This window comes from Oryzias melastigma, linkage group LG13 (genome assembly GCF_002922805.2).
Source record: "Oryzias melastigma strain HK-1 linkage group LG13, ASM292280v2, whole genome shotgun sequence".
NCBI lineage: Eukaryota > Metazoa > Chordata > Actinopteri > Beloniformes > Adrianichthyidae > Oryzias > Oryzias melastigma.
In genome coordinates this window covers 30783062-30800648 of record NC_050524.1, presented here as the reverse complement: position 1 = coordinate 30800648, position 17587 = coordinate 30783062, and the positions used below count along the sequence as shown (strand labels likewise).

Genomic DNA, 17587 nt, shown 5'->3' with positions numbered 1-17587 from the left:
TCTCATTTACTTTTTGCTTGCTGTTGCTAAGAATGGAACCAAAATGAAAACCTTCCTTAGAGCTTTTGTTTCTGTTTGACAGGCATCATTGGCGTTACTGAAAAGTCATTTCCAGTGAATATAAATATTCACTATCTTGGACACCCTGGAACGACAATGCAACATATTTCTCCAAATGGTTGGGAGTCCAACCATCCATGTGTGTCCATAGTGAGAAATAGAAGGACTTTGCAGTCGCTGCCCTTCTATAATATTATGCTATGGCTCCTTTTGGGAGTATTGACGTTCCCTTGCTGCGTCCACTGCTTAATATTCAAGGTGGGGGTCTTGGGGCCTTGGAACTGCGACCCTGTTTACTACAGGGCCCTTCCTACAGTGGCAGCCAGGCTTGCTATAAGCAGGATCAACAGAGACCCAAATCTGGATCTAGGTCTGAACATGGACTTCATCGTTCTCCAGGAGCCTTGCGAAACCTCCAAAGCGCTCACGTCTTACATTTACTATGACAAATCAGCGACTGCGCTTGTTGGCCCCACCAACCCTGGATACTGTGTTGCGGCTTCTCTTCTGGCCAAGAGCTGGGACAAGGCGCTGTTTTCCTTCAGCTGCCTTTCCTACGAGCTGGACCGCCTCACGGCTTATCCAACGTTTGCAAGGACCGTGCCGTTCCCTGCCGATGTGCTGTTCACTGTGTTCAAGCACTACAGATGGGCCACCTCTGTGGTAATCTCATCCAACGACGAGATCTGGATTGACACAGCTGGGAGAGTGGCTTCTGCTCTGAGGATGAAGGGGCTTCCTGTTGGGTTTGTTGCAGCCATGGGGATGAATGACACAGAGATGGAGACTACACTGAGGAAAATCCTAAGCACAGGAGAAGTAAGGGGTGAGTCTACTAGGGAAAATTGTTAAACTATGGGTTAATCTTTATGTTCTGATCGGGTCAAAAGTGACCCATTTTCAAGTGTGAAAGTGGGTCCATTTAGATCCAAACACAACATAGGGGTCAAATATGTCTAAAATGTCTGTGTTTTATCCATTTAGATTGTGTTCGAGTCAAATTGACCCATTTTCAAGTGTCGAAATGGGTCTGTTTAGACCCGAACACAACATAAGCATTAAATATGTCTGGAGAATATGTTTAACCCTTAGATTACGTTCAGGTCAAATCGACCCAGTTGGAAGTGTGAAAATGGGTCAGTTTTGACCCCCCAAAAATATAAGGGCTAAATGTGTGAAGAGTTCGAGCTAACCCTTTTATTGTGTTTGGGTCCAATTGACCCACTTTAAAGTTTAAAAATTGATCCGTTTTGACCCGAATGCAATATAAGGCATAAATATGTTCGAAGGGTATGTTTTAACCCTTATATTGTGTCCGGGTCAAATTCACCCACTTTAAAATTTAAAATGGGTCAGTTTTGACCCAAACACAATAGAAAGGGTTAAATGTATCTGACGAGTATGTGCCAACCCTTTTAACCCCTTCTGCTCTCCTTATCTTGCTTACATTAAAACTAGGGTCATCTGGACCCCACAAGACAGTGCGCTGAACTTCTTTACCATTCATTTTTGAGTTTCACTAATGTCCATGGCAGACATAAAATCCTGTCCCCTTGTGTCATGGAAGGGATCACATCAATATGTGGTTGGAGTCATCTGGACCCCAAAGAGAGCGGAAGGGTGTTTGGGTCAAACTGACCCACTTCAAATTTCAAGAATGGGTCAATTTTGACCCAAACACAATAAAGGGTTGAATATGTCTGAGGACTATGTTTTAACCCCTTTATTGTGTTCGGGTCAAATTGACCCAAGTTAAAGTTTAAAAGGGGGCAGTTTTGACTCTAATGCCATATAAGGGTTGAATATGTCTGTGTTACGCCCCATTTGGTCTAGGGGTGCAGGGCCTAACATAAAGGTAATTTTATATTAGAAATGTGTAGCAAAAACAAAGATGTCTCCATAAAAAGTTAACAACATTTATTTACAAGAACACCCAAACAATAACTAAAAATGAAGCAAAAGGCTTCAGGGTGAACCAAGTCCAAAATAACAAACAAAACCCCAACTAACTCAACCCAGGGAGCTAACCTGCAGAAGAAAAGGTAAAAGAAAGACAAACGCTAACCTCCCTGGACTAACAGAAACAGGAGAAAAGTCATACTAAAGAAAATGGCAGTTCACCCCTACAGCTTCACTTAACTTAACCTAGCCAACACGAAACACAGAGTGGGACCTAAACCAAATTAACAAAGAAACTACAAAGTGTGCAAAAATCAAACAGGTGGAGAAGATCATTGATCTGCAGTGGGGACGGGCTGCAGCCCAGCTCCCTTCTCGTGGGCTGAAGGTCCAAATGGTGGTTTTGAAGGCTCCCCTCCTTCAGGTTGGACCAATGGGGAGCCACACCTCCAGCACCACACCTGAAACAAATACAGAAAAACACACAAACAAAGATCCACAAACACACAGGAGTCCCACTCTGACAAAAATACACCGCACCAAAAAGAAAGACAAAACCAAATACGGCCACAGCCGTAATAGTCTGAAGAGTATGTTTTAACCCCTATATTGTGTTCAGGTCAAATTAACCAACTTTGAAGAGTGAAAACGGGTCAGTTTTGTCGCAAACACAAAATAAGGCTTAAATATGTCTGAAGAATCTGTTTTAACCCTTATATTTTGTTCGGGTCAAATTGACCCACTCTGAAGTGTGAAAATGGGTCCATAATGACCAAAACAAGTTTAAAGGGGTAGAAAACGTTTCAGAGGTGCTGAATCATGTTTTGATTCATTATCTCATGATTTACAGATTTATTTACGGCTTAGGTTTCTTGATTTGAGGGTTTAGGATTGTATTGTAGCTGTGGTTTACAGATAAGGAGGAAAAATAAGGTCAAATACATGTTACAACCTATCCCTTTATCAACAAATAAGAAAAAAATATCAGAGTATCTCAACTATATTTTGAAATTTGTTTATTTTTCAGTGTCTTGTGGTTAAAAACTCCATCTAGTTTCTAAGTACACTGAGACTTCTGCTGTTGTCTTTGGTAGTTATCATCATGTGCATGCACTCCATTTTGGTTGGAGGGGAGCAGCAGGCCCAGTTTCTTCTCAAGGCGAAGCAGCTGGGTATGACTTCGGGGAAGTACGTCTTTGTGCCCTACGACACGCTCCACTACAGCGTCCCCTACACCAACGTCTCCCACTTTGCACTGAAAAACAACAGCAGCCTGAGGGAGGCCTATGATGCTGTGCTGACCATCACCATGGCATCTGAGCTTTCATCCTTTAACGAAGCATTCGATGCAGCAAGAAGGAGCGGAGAGATTACGCTGCCGGTGCAGCCAGAGCAGGTATGTGCTGAGACAGGCTCACCCATGACACGCAGTCCTTTGTTTATTTAACTCCACTGTCAAGAGCTCTTTATATAAAGTTGTTTATATAAATAAATCTTTGTTCCAATTTGAGTTTGAAGTTTTATTTAAGAGCGTTTAGTAAAGTCCAAACGCACCCTGATTGATTCACTGTAACCATCAGGTCAACCCACTCTTTGGAACCATCTACAACAGCATATATCTGATGGCCAAGTCCATTCACAATGCTAGGAAAGCTGGCATGACTCTGTCGGGCTCCAACGTCGCCTACTATACCAAGAACACAAACTTTGACGGCTTCAACCAGAAGTTGGAGGTGGACGGCAGGGGTGAGGTGAAGACCAACTATGTCATCCTGGATTCAGACAGCAAAGGGGGTCAGCTGTATCAAGCCTACATGGTGGATCTCAAGTCTGGAGTGCTTCGTTTTGCAGGGAGATCCATTCATTTTCCAGGAGGATCTCCTCCTGTGGCAGATTCTAGCTGCTGGTTTGAGGAGAATGCCGTCTGCACCGGAGGTACGACCACAGATATGTGGATTAACCAATGTTTTATAAGATTCCCTCTGTGTCTTCTGTTCTGACATTCATCAATCAAATGACAGATATGTTCAATTGATGTGTTCTCTTTAGGAGTGGAGGTGACTTACATCATAATTGTGCTGGCTGTCATCCTCAGTATGACTGTAGCAGGATTTTTCATAGGTCTTTATATCAGGTAATAGCCTAAAATAAAACCAATATCATATATTCATTAACCCCGGGATTTTTTTTCTGTCATCTTCATATTTAAATCATAAGTAAAGTTTTTTCTGGTTTTATGTATGTCTAGATTGTTTCAATAAATTAATTAAACATTGATTTTTGCATTAATTTAGAAAATATTGTAAAATAATTATTTGAATATTTCCTTGTTATTCAATTTTTAAATAAACTTTGACACAAGTATGAAAACCTATTGACTCTAATAAAATAAAATATTCTTGAATGATACTGGACTGTTGCCTGAAGTGATTTGCTTCTTTTTTGTGAATTTCCTTTGCAGGAGGAGACTCCAGCAAATCCAGCTAGTCAAGGGTCCCAACAGGATCCTTCTGACCTTAGAGGATTTAACTTTCATCAACCCCCAGTTGAGCAAAAAGGCAAGAAACGTCAGATCTTTGACCTTAACTTACCCCCTTTTCACTCACTTTTTAGACCACCATTCATTCATAGTAAGCAATGATGTTTTAATGTGATGCAGAAAATCACGTTGGAGGACCTGAGTGAATCCAAGAGCGCCCTGGATGAAAAGTCTGCAGACCCCTCGCACTCCATGAACAGCATGCAGACCGCAACTCACGAGAACTCCAACGTTGCTGTGTATGAGGTGTGTTACGCTTTAAGTCACAATGCTGATGTCCCTATAGAAACACACTTAAATAAGCAGAGTGAGTAATGTTTTCTATTATTTGCTACTATGATCACAACTGAATTGTGGATGTGGTCTATAGCATCTTAAGATCTGGTGCCCACATGAACATCACATTTTGGGTCATATTAATCCCAGAAGTTAATTCTGCTTAACTGGGCCTTTGTCAAAGAGAAATAAAAAGGCACAGCAAACTAGAAAAGTTACATTACCCACAATAATGCTAGTGTGAATGATTTTGATTAATCTAGTCACTGAAGATGCTGGACCTGTTTGCTGAAAATGCTAAAGCAATTTAATCTAATGCTGAAGGGATTTCCTGGAAATGCAAAAACTATTTGCAAAATGCCAAATTTGCTAAAAGACTTGAAATTTCGTTTAAGAACTATGAAAGACTGCGGAAGTTGGCCTAAATTTCTGGAAAATCTGTAAAAAAAACTTCAATACATGCAAATTTTGCAAAAACACAGTGTTGCTTAAACATGAGTTAAATTCCAAATTAACTCAAAAAACCTAAGTAGATGCCAAATTAGCCTAAAAAGCTAACACATTGCTAAAATACTAGCTCAACTCCAAATAAGTAAAAAATTCTAGGTTGTTGCTACAATATTAGGTAAACTTAAAAGTAACCTAACAAACTTCAGTAGATAATAGATTAGCCCCAAAACGTTAGCATGCTGCAAAAATATTAGCAAAAAAATCTCAGTAGATAACACATTAGCCAAAAACATTAGCATGTTGCTAAAATATTGGACACATTAAAATTTAGCATAAAAAATCTTGATAACATCATTAGCCAAAAATGTAGGTGTATCTGATTTTCTCAAATATGTGGGATTAAAACCACCAATTGAAAGGGTCAAAGGTTAAAACATTGTCTCTTTGATCAAAGTTTTAAATGTAATTAAGTTAACAAATCAGTTTACTTTCCCTTTGTCCAATTATTGCAAAATGTGAACACACAAACCACCTCAGGGTGACTGGGTTTGGCTGAAGAAATTTGAGGAAGGCCAATTCAAGGAGGTGAAGCAAAGCACCACGAAGATCTTTACAAAGGTACGGCATCTTTCCAGCTCTATCAAAGTTTGATAATGAACCAGTAATTGCTACAAATCTTTACAACTGGAGTGTGTAATGAAAAATCAGCATGTTAGGTGGAATTTTCTTTGCTCTCGTAGATGAAGGACCTGAGGAACGAGAACGTAAACCCGTTCCTGGGCTTCTTCTCGGACTGCTCCATGTTTGCAGTGGTGACGGAGCACTGCTCCAGAGGCAGTCTGCAGGACCTCCTCAGGAATGAGGATGTGAAGTTAGACTGGATGTTCAAATCCTCACTTCTGCTTGATCTCATCAAGGTAAGGGCAGATCAACACTCTTAGGGGAGGTTTTATTAAAAAAGAAAAAAACACTAAGAAAAACAATAAAATGTGTTTTTTTTCTGCAGGGCATGAAGTATCTTCACCACAGAGACTTTCCCCATGGTAGATTAAAATCTAGAAACTGTATAGTGGATGGACGATTCGTCCTGAAGATTACAGACTATGGTTTCAATGAACTCCTTGAATCTCAAAAAGCTTCTGTGGAAGAACCCCCACCTGAAGGTATTTTCCTCCTTTATTTTGTTTGTTATATAATAACTTTCAATTAAAAAAAAAAAAAAAAAACTTATCTCTCGTTTTTAAACATTTAGCTGCTCATGGGTAACTTTAGTTTAAGATCAAACCAATGAAATGACTTTCTTTTTTTGTAGTGATTAAATAGGCATTATTAAGTATTTTTTCTTCTTTCTCTGTCAGAGTTGTACTGGACAGCTCCTGAGCTCCTGCGGGATCTAACACATTTTCATAAAGGGACTTACAAAGGAGATGTGTATAGTTTTTCTATTATCCTTCAAGAAGTGGTGGTGAGGGGGCCGCCATACTGCATGCTGGGTCTATCTCCTGAAGGTATGCATTCACCACCGACAGAAGCAGAAATGAATGGACTGATGCATTAGCAAACTGCTGGAATGATTGGAGTGTTGGGATGATTGGCATCATATTTTCACTATACAATTACACCAGACCTCATACAACCCTTTATCCTGAGACACAAAAATATGATGTAAGGCTAATTCGAACAAAACTGGATGCATTTTTTGGCAAATCCTGAAATGTGTAAATGGTATCTTAAAAAAAAAACAAATCAAAATTTGTTTGATTCCAGAAAATATTTATGATTCATCACTTCATTCATAAATATGATTTAAGTCAAAGCTTACCAATGAAGATGTCTAGTCATTGATGTTTGACTGAAGTATTGACTATTTTAGATAGGGGTTTAACAATTAATTGATTAATTGATTTCTATTCCTGCCACCTAACCAGACTGAGATTGAAACTCAAATCAATATTGCAATATCCATATGGATTGAGACACAGTAGGTTCATATATATACATATGTATATATAGAACATTAGAACGACTTGTTTGTTTGTACATATATTTAATTCACACTTGATTATCATGTAAGAAATACAAAGAATTTGGAAAAAGTCACCTGCATAATTCTGTACCAGGTATTTATCTCTGAGTCACACTGGTTGAAGTTTTGGCTAAAGATGTTCTGAATCAATTTTAGGTTATAGAATCAAATTTTCAAAATGAACCAATTTTGACTATGAATCAAATCGTCAACAACAAATATCATATTGAATAGTTGTTCAAATGAATCATTAATTCAATATTTTAGCACATATTTGTTGCTCAACTTATATAAGACTTCTGGTAAGTCCAGCCAAAGTGAGTCTCAATCAAGCTTCCCATTAGTCATTGTGTGATGTTAGATAACTTCTCAACAAACAACTCTAACTCATTAAAAATATTACAGGTCATTTTAAATAGAAATCTTTACTTGAGAACTTTAATATGATGAAGTACATCAGCAAAAAAAGAAAAAAATTGTGTCAGAAAAATTGATGAATCAGTCAAGAATCCAAAACAACAATAAAGAATACTGGTTGTAAATTTACATTGTACAATTTTTTTTATACATGACATTACATCCCAATGGGGCAAGAATTGAACAACTAGACAATTGAGAAACACTGATTGACTATTATTCCCAAGGCTTTTGAAAAACAAATCTGTGCATCCAATACTTTAAGGAACAGGTGACTCCCTCCCCTGTCTGACTTTTGCAAAACTGTAAACCTTATTTGGGCACTCTTTATAGACCAAATAATGTTGCATTCTTGCCAATATGGAGACTAAAAAACAATGCAACTTCTATTGGTCTTTTGGGTCCTCTGGAGTTTAAAGTGCATAGAAAATCTTGGTGTCTCTAGTTCTTTGGTTTATAAGTGCATGGAGAGGCATAAAAAGTTTTATGTGTCATTATTCAAATCCACTTTTATCACAATGTAAAATCAAATAAAATGGACATTGTCAGAATGTTTGTCAGGGCAGTGCAATGTATGCACAGAAACATATTTCTCCAGTTCACTAATTGTCAGCAACTGGCTCGGTGCAATGGGTTGCTAAACTGGTCATAACTTCACCTTTCAATATTTAACCAAAAATTCAACCTTGTTTCATCAAAGTTCTGATCTTAGAGTTTTGTAGAAATATGGCAAACCTCTTGGGTTAAGCACAATCAATTAGACCAACATCTAAAGCTTTAATTTTCTGGATGAGGATGTCCTGTTTCTCCATATTTTTCTTCCTCAGAGATAATCCGTAAGGTGAAAAAGCCTCCTCCGATGTGCCGCCCCACGGTGGCCCCAGACCAGGCTCCACTGGAATGCATCCAGCTCATGAAGCAGTGCTGGAGTGAGCAGCCTGATCGCAGACCCACCTTTGAGGAGATCTTTGACAGGGTACATGTCATCCTGTACTCCCAAAAAGTCAGCACATGCCTCCAAGTCTTTGCTGATAAAATGATGGTTTTCCCAACAGTTCAAGATCATCAACAAGGGCAAGAAGACCAATATCATTGATTCAATGCTGAGGATGCTGGAGCAGTACAGCTCTAATCTGGAAGATCTCATCCGAGAGCGGACAGAGGAGCTGGAGGTAGAGAAGCAAAGAACAGAGAAGCTGTTGTCTGAGATGCTTCCACCGTGAGTGCATCAACACACAATAAACACACGGACTGATTATTACAGACACGTCTCATACATGTGGTTTCCCTTCCCAGTTCTGTAGCTGAAGCACTGAAGACAGGCGCCACAGTAGAACCAGAGTACTTCGACCAGGTGACCATCTACTTCAGTGACATTGTGGGCTTCACCACCATCTCCTCTCTCAGCGATCCCATCGAGGTGGTCGATCTTCTCAATGACCTGTACACACTGTTTGACGCCGTGCTCTCTAACCACGACGTCTACAAGGTCCGAACAAACATCCCAAATTAACATAATAATTACCAATGTTAGAAAAAAACCAACAGAAAAGACATTTTGTTGAAGATGTTAACATTGTGTATTTGATGCAGGTGGAGACAATTGGTGATGCTTACATGGTAGCATCAGGCCTGCCAAAGCGAAATGGAAACAAGCACGCTGCTGAAATCGCCAACATGTCCCTGAACATCCTCAGCTCAGTGGGTTCCTTCCATATGCGTCACATGCCGGATGTTCCAGTCAGGATACGGATAGGAATTCACTCAGGTGAGAAGGAGAACGCAGGTGGTAGTTATACCATTTGGTAACTACCCTCGTTTTTTTTCCTTTTTGGTTGGCAAATTTAACTCGACAGAGAGAGAGGAGAGTTCTGAAATGGCACCAAGACAATCATGGAACAAAATGAACACAAAATGGCGGGAATTGCTTTAAAGAAAGGACCGGGTCATGAGGGCAGCCGTTTGATGCCCAGACTTCTCTCTCCCCGGTCACTTCCTCCAGCTCCTCTGGGAGAACCCAGAGGCGTTCTCAGGCCAGCCGAGTGTTACAAATGGGTAGACAGCTGGTTCCATGTGCAGCAGGTTTATTATTTGAGACAGAAACTAAGCACAGCTAAAATTCCACAAAGCCAAATCATGGTTAGACAGGCAGAGATCAATCATGAGCATGGGATCACCCAAGAAGAGAGTAGAGTAATCAGAGACCAGGCAAGGGTCAGGGCAGGCAGCAGGCAATCAGAGATGAAGTAGGGTCAGGTAAACAGTAGATCAGGTCTAGATAGAAACGCTCAGTAATGCAAGTAGGGTGGCACAAACAATACTTTGCACTGGGTGAAGCTCTGTGTTGTGCTTAAGTGTCCTGTGGTTGAATGGCAAATGAGAGACAGCTGAGCAGCATCCAGGAACTGTGCGCTGCTCTGAAGATGAAGGCTATGTTCGAATTCCTTCACTACTCACAACGTAATGCAGTTTTCATTTTCTAGTGCTGTCCGAATCTACAATTCCAACATCGAGTGACCTAGAAATTTCCCAGAAGTCTTTGCAAAAACCCAGCATGTGTCAATGCTCACTACATAAGAGAATATAGACCACAATGCATTGCGGTCGGAATTTTTTTTTTGAAAAAAACACGTTTAAATGTAATTTTTGTAAACTAACTACATTTTCATCATTAGAACACGCTGGAGTCACAAATAGACGTAGTGAAATGTTCATATTGATTCAATTTTCACTTTGTGAAATCGGTGATCTCATATCCGGTGTTTAGCCAAACGAAAGTAAAGTAGAAAGCATGGAGTTTAAATTGCTTTTAAAATCCAGGGGATTATACAGTCCCACATTGTTTAGTTTTTTTTTTTAGTAGTTTGGGATTTGGGTAGGAAACCTGGACATAGCTGAAAACTTGGATGATTTATAACAATGAATGTACATACATTTTTTTTCAATTGTAAAATCATTCTAACGCAATGCATTGTGGTCTATATTTGCCAATTTTGCAGGGACGTCAGGGAAATTTTAAGGATACTGAATTTTGGAATTTTTTTTTCAAAAAACTCAAGTTTCTTTCCTCAAAACACAGTACATTTATAAATAGTCTTTGTAAAATGTTCACATTTATTAGGGTTTTACTTTAGGAAATTGGTAATGTCATATTTGCCGTTTAAAAAAAATTAAAAAATAGTGAGCATGGTGTTCGAATTGCTTTTAATATAAAGCTGCACGCTTTATCGCCTTGTAGTAGTTAGGGAGCAGGGAGAGAATTTGGACATAGTGGGAGATTTGGATATCCGGAAAAAATGGTAAGCGGCGTATTAAGAGTATTATCAAACACGGCTTTGGTGCTTATATTAGCATGTAGATAATTGCTGCTGTCTGGTTGACATACTGTAGCTAAATTATAATAATCTCCAACCTTTATTGGTCTTTTTGAATAACTTAAAAGCTAGTTTAGCTTTTGGGGTGTATACTAGCAACTCTCATAGTTATATAATACATAATTTTGACATTCACCGATAACACCAATAAAATAAGTTGGTTTCTATGGCAACACCTAGCAATAAACAGCAACATTTTGCAGCTTTGATGCGATGAAGCATATTTTGTGCCATAAATGCAACCAATTCTGCTTCTTTTGCACTGAAGAATTAAACAGTTCTTTCTTGCACATTTGCAGGTCCCTGTGTTGCAGGGGTCGTAGGTCTGACCATGCCTCGGTACTGCCTTTTTGGAGACACCGTCAACACTGCCTCTCGTATGGAATCTACTGGGCTGCGTAGGTCCCTTCGATCTTTATAGCTATACGGTTGCTTCTCTCTTTGTGAAATGTCCACTGAATGACAGATTTCCTCTGCGTGAAATTTCTTTGTCTCAGCTTATAGAATTCACGTAAATATGAGCACCGTGAAGATCCTCCGTTCTCTTAATGATGGTTATAAAATTGATGTCCGAGGCAAGACAGAGTTGAAGGTACTTTGATTTCATTGATCCACAGAGCAACTCAACGTATTGACTTTTTTTCTGCAGATAATTGTCAGATTTTTATTTATTTATTTATTTTTTTACAGGGTAAAGGTATTGAAGAAACTTACTGGCTAGTGGGTAAAACCAACTTTGCAAAACCTTTGCCAAAACCACCAGAAATCAAACCAGGGTAAGTTTTGATTTCAGATTTAGCAATAACAATCCAATGTATGCTGCAACAACTACCTTAAATATGAGCTTGTACCTCAACTGTGGCCTCATGCAAACTGCGACTGTTCACGTATTACTTCAGGGAAGACAATCATGGGCTCAAGCCTGAAGAAGTAGCAGCATACAAGAAAAAGAAAGCCGAGAAAAAGGCCTGACTTTGTCAGTCCGATCATTGGAGGTATAGATCTGCATGTGTTGTGTTGCCGAATTGTTACTGTGTTTCACGTGACCTCCTTTAGTCACTTTGATTTCTGCATCTTCTTGATTGTTTGGATTGTTCCGTCTGCCTCATAATTCTCTTGATCTCATTACTTGACATCATCTTAACCAGATTGGGGAAAGCCTTCTTTATTTGTTTGTTTTTGTTGTGGCTTGCTTATCCACTCTCCTAATTGAAGCTTTCACTGTGTGGCTTTTTATGTATTCTTAATTTTGTTTTTAAGAAGATGCTTTTATGCTGCAATAGAAGTCATTGGATATTTTCTTTCATTTAGGGACAACTGGCAAGAAATGGTGACAGAGGAAATCAAGACTCTTTTCCGCAAGGCCAACAGACCAGTGAACAAAAAGTTCTGAAAACAAGGAGAAAAGACATGACTTCTACTATTGAGGAGACAAAGACGTATCAGGACGAGGATGGATCTGGAAACGAAACGGTTCGAAAAGCTGAAGAGGCAGGCAGAGGACAGAGAGCGCCACCCCGTCTCTCCGTGTGGCTTAACGCAGACTTGTTTAAGAGGATTGTTCATCGACTGGCTAATCTGCCTGCAGCCAGCACAGCAGAACACAACGGTGCTAATGTAATGAAAGTTGTCACATTATCTGCCTACCTAACTGCTGCAAGGGTTGCAGCAAAGCTGTGCACACTCCTTAATGAAGGAAGGAAGGACTCATCCGCTCTTCTCTGCACTCATTGGCCACTGCGTGGCCATCTACTTCAGGGCAACCAGAAGTTCACCCTTTGCAACTTTGAACACCTATTTCAAAATGAAATGTTTTTTTTTTTTTTTTTTTTTTTGGTCTGTAGTGAGCTCCTCATAGAAATGCAGAGCTGAAGCTGTCAAGTAGCTGTGGTTGAATGTCACACACCTCCTGTCAGAGAAAATGGAACAGTCTGTCTGCAGCAGCTTTCATTCAGGTGTTCGATTTTGTTTAAAAAATATCAAAGATATGAAACCACATTACTTTCCCCTACATGATTGAATGTTTCCTTGTGATAAGTTCACCCTGGTGTTGGTGTGACGACAGACGGGGCAGCGGCTGGTTTTCTGAAACTCTAAACTGGTTGTCTAATTGAAGGAAACATGTCTGTGACATCAACTTTAATGGATTCAATCAAGCATGACAAAACAAAAACTACTTTTTTAATGCTACATTCACACCAGTAATGTGACGCGTGTTCTTGGATGCCATCTTTGTTTACACTGAACAAGCAGGGAGGGGCTTCTTCTTCCTCGTTTTCTACTGGTTAGTCTGCCACCCACAGTTGGAAGACGCTTGATGCAAAATGTCGAAGCGGTGAAAATCTGGTGCATGCTTTTTCTTTCACAGCTCTATTCCAAGACTTGGATTCATAGAATTCCAGTCAGGAACAAACAGCAATTATTAATGTCTCCTTCATGATCAATTTCTGTGAATCTGAGTCCTTGATTGTTCAAAATTTGAACTAGTTACCGTTTAAACGCACGTTCTTTGGCCAAGCATTTCATACATGTGGCTAAGCAGTCTTAAAAACCTGCTTGACTACACTTGAATGCACAAGTTTTGATCGCGGAAGTCCGAGACGTGCACATACGGGTCTACGTAGAGTTTTTATTGAAAGTGGTTGGTTGAACACGCGTTGCAGAGGCCGGTGTGAATTTACCTTAGGACTTACTTGAAAATTTGTTTTTTTTTCCTCTTTTTCTAAGTTAAAATGGTTATTATATATTTAAAAAAAATCTGTTTACCAGTTAAGATTATCCAAAATAAATATCTGAAAGCAAGTATTTATTTTTCATTAAACAAATCTATAAAAATATGCATGATTTAAATCTAAATAACTCTTACCCTGCAAATTTTACTCATCTCAAAAAGAAAAAAAAAAACTGTCGTGCAAGAAAAATAATCTTATCAAGAAAGTTTTGAAATTGCAAAATAATCTTAGTTTTGGAAAACATGTCTTAGTTTTTTCTTAAAATAAGAATTTTTGTACACTAATAAGGGAAACGTTGGATCAAGTAACAAAAGTTATTTAATTTTGTTATATTTAAAAATATCAGTTTTTATCTTTTGAGATAAGTAAGCCATCAACTCAGATTTTTAATTTTTTAAAAACTAATAATTTTAAATGTAACAAATTACAGAAATTCTTTTAATTAGTACAAAATTTCACTTTTTTTAGCATAATAAAATTTTTACACCACATTTGCAGATTTTATTTTTCTTCTTTATAGAAAAAAAAATGAAAAATCAGATTTTTTGACTAATTTCAAGGAAACTTAAGTTAAACAAAAATAAGTATAACTTATTTTTTAAAGGAATGATTGACTAGATGTAAGAAAACAAAGCAAGAAAGAGTTATCTTTAAATGCACACAAGCAAGAATTATGAGTTCACACATTGGAGAGTATGAGTCAGGATGAATGAGACTCCAATGATTAACTTTGGTGCAATGTGTAGAATAAAGATGACTCCCTGATTACCATAATCCCACAATTGCAATAACTAAATATTGCTATCAATATCTAACTTCTAAATATGCAATCATTAACTATTTGTCATTTCTTTCCATCAGAAAAAGCAGTTTTAGAGTGAAGGTCTCCAGCTGTGCAAAAACAATCTTTAGAAATGGATTATGATACTATTCTGTCCTGCAGAAGAAACAGGCATTTATCATTTTAATAAAAAAAATAAAATTTTTAAATTTTACAAATCCAGAATTATTGTTAAATAAAATAGTTGTGATTTTTCTTTCTTTTTGTTAACAAAACATCTGAATGAAGCCCCTGAACACACACACTGACACATATAGACAAATGTTTATGTGGATTTAAATGCTGGCGGCAGACCAAACCTGTCAGTAAGAGCTGCTATTTTTTAAATTGTTGAAAGAAAATACAAATAAAGCATTTATATATTGTTTTGTTTCCACTGACTTAGAGCAGACAAAATATTATTTCAGTTGAGCCATTCCTGAAAGTGTTTTATGCTGTTATCCAAACTAATGATTTACCAAAATAAAAGCATGACAGCCAGGATATTTTTTTTCCTTTTCTTTTGTAGTATTTGGACAGTGGAAGTCTTTCAGGAAAATGTTATTTTATTTTTGTGCACAGAAATGTTGTTCCTGTCATACAAACACTAATGTAAGCACTTTAATTTCCCATGATTCAACCTAAAAAATTCCTTGGAAGTTTTGAGTTTCAGGAATCAGGATAAAGATATTTGTCCATTGGGATTTTAGCTCGTTTTAGGCCATTTTTTGCCACATTTATGAATTGTGGGTTGGCGATGCTTATTCACAGGTGACGCTAGACTGCTTTTAAAAAGCCTCCCTCGCCGACATGTAAATATTTCAGAGTAAATTATTTTGTGCTAACTTTAAGGGGGAAGTCTTCAATGCACAGAAACAAGACAGTTTTTTCTTTGTTTTTTTTATGATCTCTTTTACATTATCGACTAGTCTCTGTGATTCCACTCTCACAAAGCAGTTTCACTTCTCAAAAGAAAAATGTTCAAATGTTTTTTTTTTTTCCCTTCGCAATTGCAAAGTATATTGTCAATGTAAATACCACACTATAAATAAATTATTTATTTGTATCTCCTGTCTGGTGTTTACTACCACAAGGTGGTGCTGTCATTCTTTTTTGGAGGAAGACTTTTTGTTCACACTTAGACATTTTACCATTATCTAAGAGTCTTTTTGTGTAAAAAAAAAAAATTAAAAAAGCAACAAAGTGTCTAAAAATAACAGTTTAAATGTACAAGAGGCCCCTTTATATAGGGGCACTGAATGTAAAAGTTCAGCAAATCAAATTATCTGAAAGTTTTTTGACAGTTTTTTTTATCATTTTTATGTCAGAATTTACGACAAGCAAATATGCTGTGTGTGTATATGTAGTGATAGTTTCATTCAAACTGTCTCCGGGCAACGCTTTCTGCTTCCTGTTCCGTTCCTGAGAAAGGTTGTAGGGACCTGTCCCCGGGGATGGTCGCCGCTCATCCTCTTTGGCTGTGTGTCCCGTTCCAGAGAAGAATTGCATTTTATCCTGTCCCTGGGGAGAAGTTCTGCTTCCCATTCACATCAGTCTGGCTGCAGGAATCCTAAAGCCTTGTTTCCACTGTGTGATACGTAATAGAATGGACCAGTCAGTTCTGGTGAGGATTTCCTCTCACAGTTGGACAATCACAGCACATGCAGGGTGAAGCCAACAACGACAGTGGAGGTCGTCCAGCAGCTTATTTTTTTCCACTTGGTTTTATCGTCACATATATAAACCAGTAAATGTTGTTTTAGAGAGGATTGTGGGCAGAGAAGAGGAATACAGCCACTTTCTTGGAACTTTCTTTTGTCATAATGACTCATATCAACGTTAGCGCTAACAGGACCGTTCCATTTTTCAATTGACATAAAACCAACAGTGTTCGAAAAATTGTACGGTTCGGTCTGGCTTAATGGGTCATTTTATAATGAAAAATAACAGACTACTGTCCTGCACCGCTCAGTGGAAACGAGGCATAAATGGTAAATCCTTGTATAGCTCTTTTCCACCTTTCTTGAAGGCCCAAGCAGTTTACAGACACAGACCCTTTCACTCAGTCACACACACACTGGTTGCGGCTCCGCTGCCAAACGCTGGCACCAACCTTCCACCAGAGGCAATTTGGGGTTCAATGTCTTGCCCAAAGACAGGTCAACACATGGGAGGGCAAAGTGGGAATTGAACCCGCAGTCTTCCAATGAGGGGTCACCCGCCCTGCCCCCTCACCACAGCCTACTGTGATCCAGCGGTAGGTTAATGTTTTCTGGACTTGTTTTTGTTTTGTTCCTCCATGTCCCGTTCTTCCAGGTGTTGTTGTATTTGGGCATCTGGGATCTGCCCTTTTTGGAGGAGTACTGTGAGGATTGTGAACTTTGGTTTTTGTCAATTATGTTGTGGTTGGTTTTGAATTGTCCTTTAGTCACACCAGTTTCAGGTTTGCCATGAATCACAGCTGTCTTACCCCCAATCTATTGAAGTGTCTGGTTTTGACTTCTTCCTTGTCAGATCATCTGTTCTGCTCTGGCTCCATGCGTTCTTGTCATGTTTCAGTTTATTTTTAAAATGTTTAAATTTCCTATCACCAAGCCTAGTCTCATGCATTTTGAGTTCTACACCACCAGTTCCTGACACAAACAGCTCGTGACTGACTTTCCCGGTCACCATGAGAACCCTGCACTCCAGTTTATCAAAGCAGTCTGGGCCCCTCCTTTGTCTTAGACAAAGATGGCTGTTGTATTCACAGCAGAGGTGGCTAAAATGTTTTGCACACTTTTCCCTGGCAGATTAGTGATATAAGGATAGAGGCTTTGAGGGAAAAAAAGCTGCTGCATTCCAGATCTGCGTTTGCCGTTCTATCTCCAGCCATCTGGAAATCTGTTATCTTTTCATGCTGAGATCTGATTGCTAGTATGCTCTGTTCAACACTTTTACAAGCACTGAATGAAGTTCAGGCAGAATTTTCAGCCACAAAAGTCACAATTGGTA

At 38.7% G+C, this 17587-nt stretch overlaps 1 protein-coding gene across 1 annotated transcript; it reads left to right on the top strand.

Annotated features, from left to right (window-relative positions):
* Nucleotides 1-38: 38 nt before the first annotated feature.
* On the top strand, nt 39-12587 carry gucy2f (guanylate cyclase 2F, retinal). Its single transcript, XM_024277326.2, has 18 exons — nt 39-886; nt 3054-3355; nt 3540-3894; nt 4009-4093; nt 4421-4517; nt 4619-4744; nt 5762-5842; nt 5965-6141; nt 6231-6387; nt 6583-6732; nt 8495-8643; nt 8723-8886; nt 8964-9156; nt 9261-9435; nt 11341-11439; nt 11539-11633; nt 11732-11817; nt 12353-12587. Exons 1-18 carry the CDS (start codon nt 157-159, stop codon nt 12432-12434), a joined length of 3303 nt encoding a protein of 1100 aa, XP_024133094.1. The 5' UTR covers nt 39-156; the 3' UTR covers nt 12435-12587.
* Nucleotides 12588-17587: the final 5000 nt, after the last annotated feature.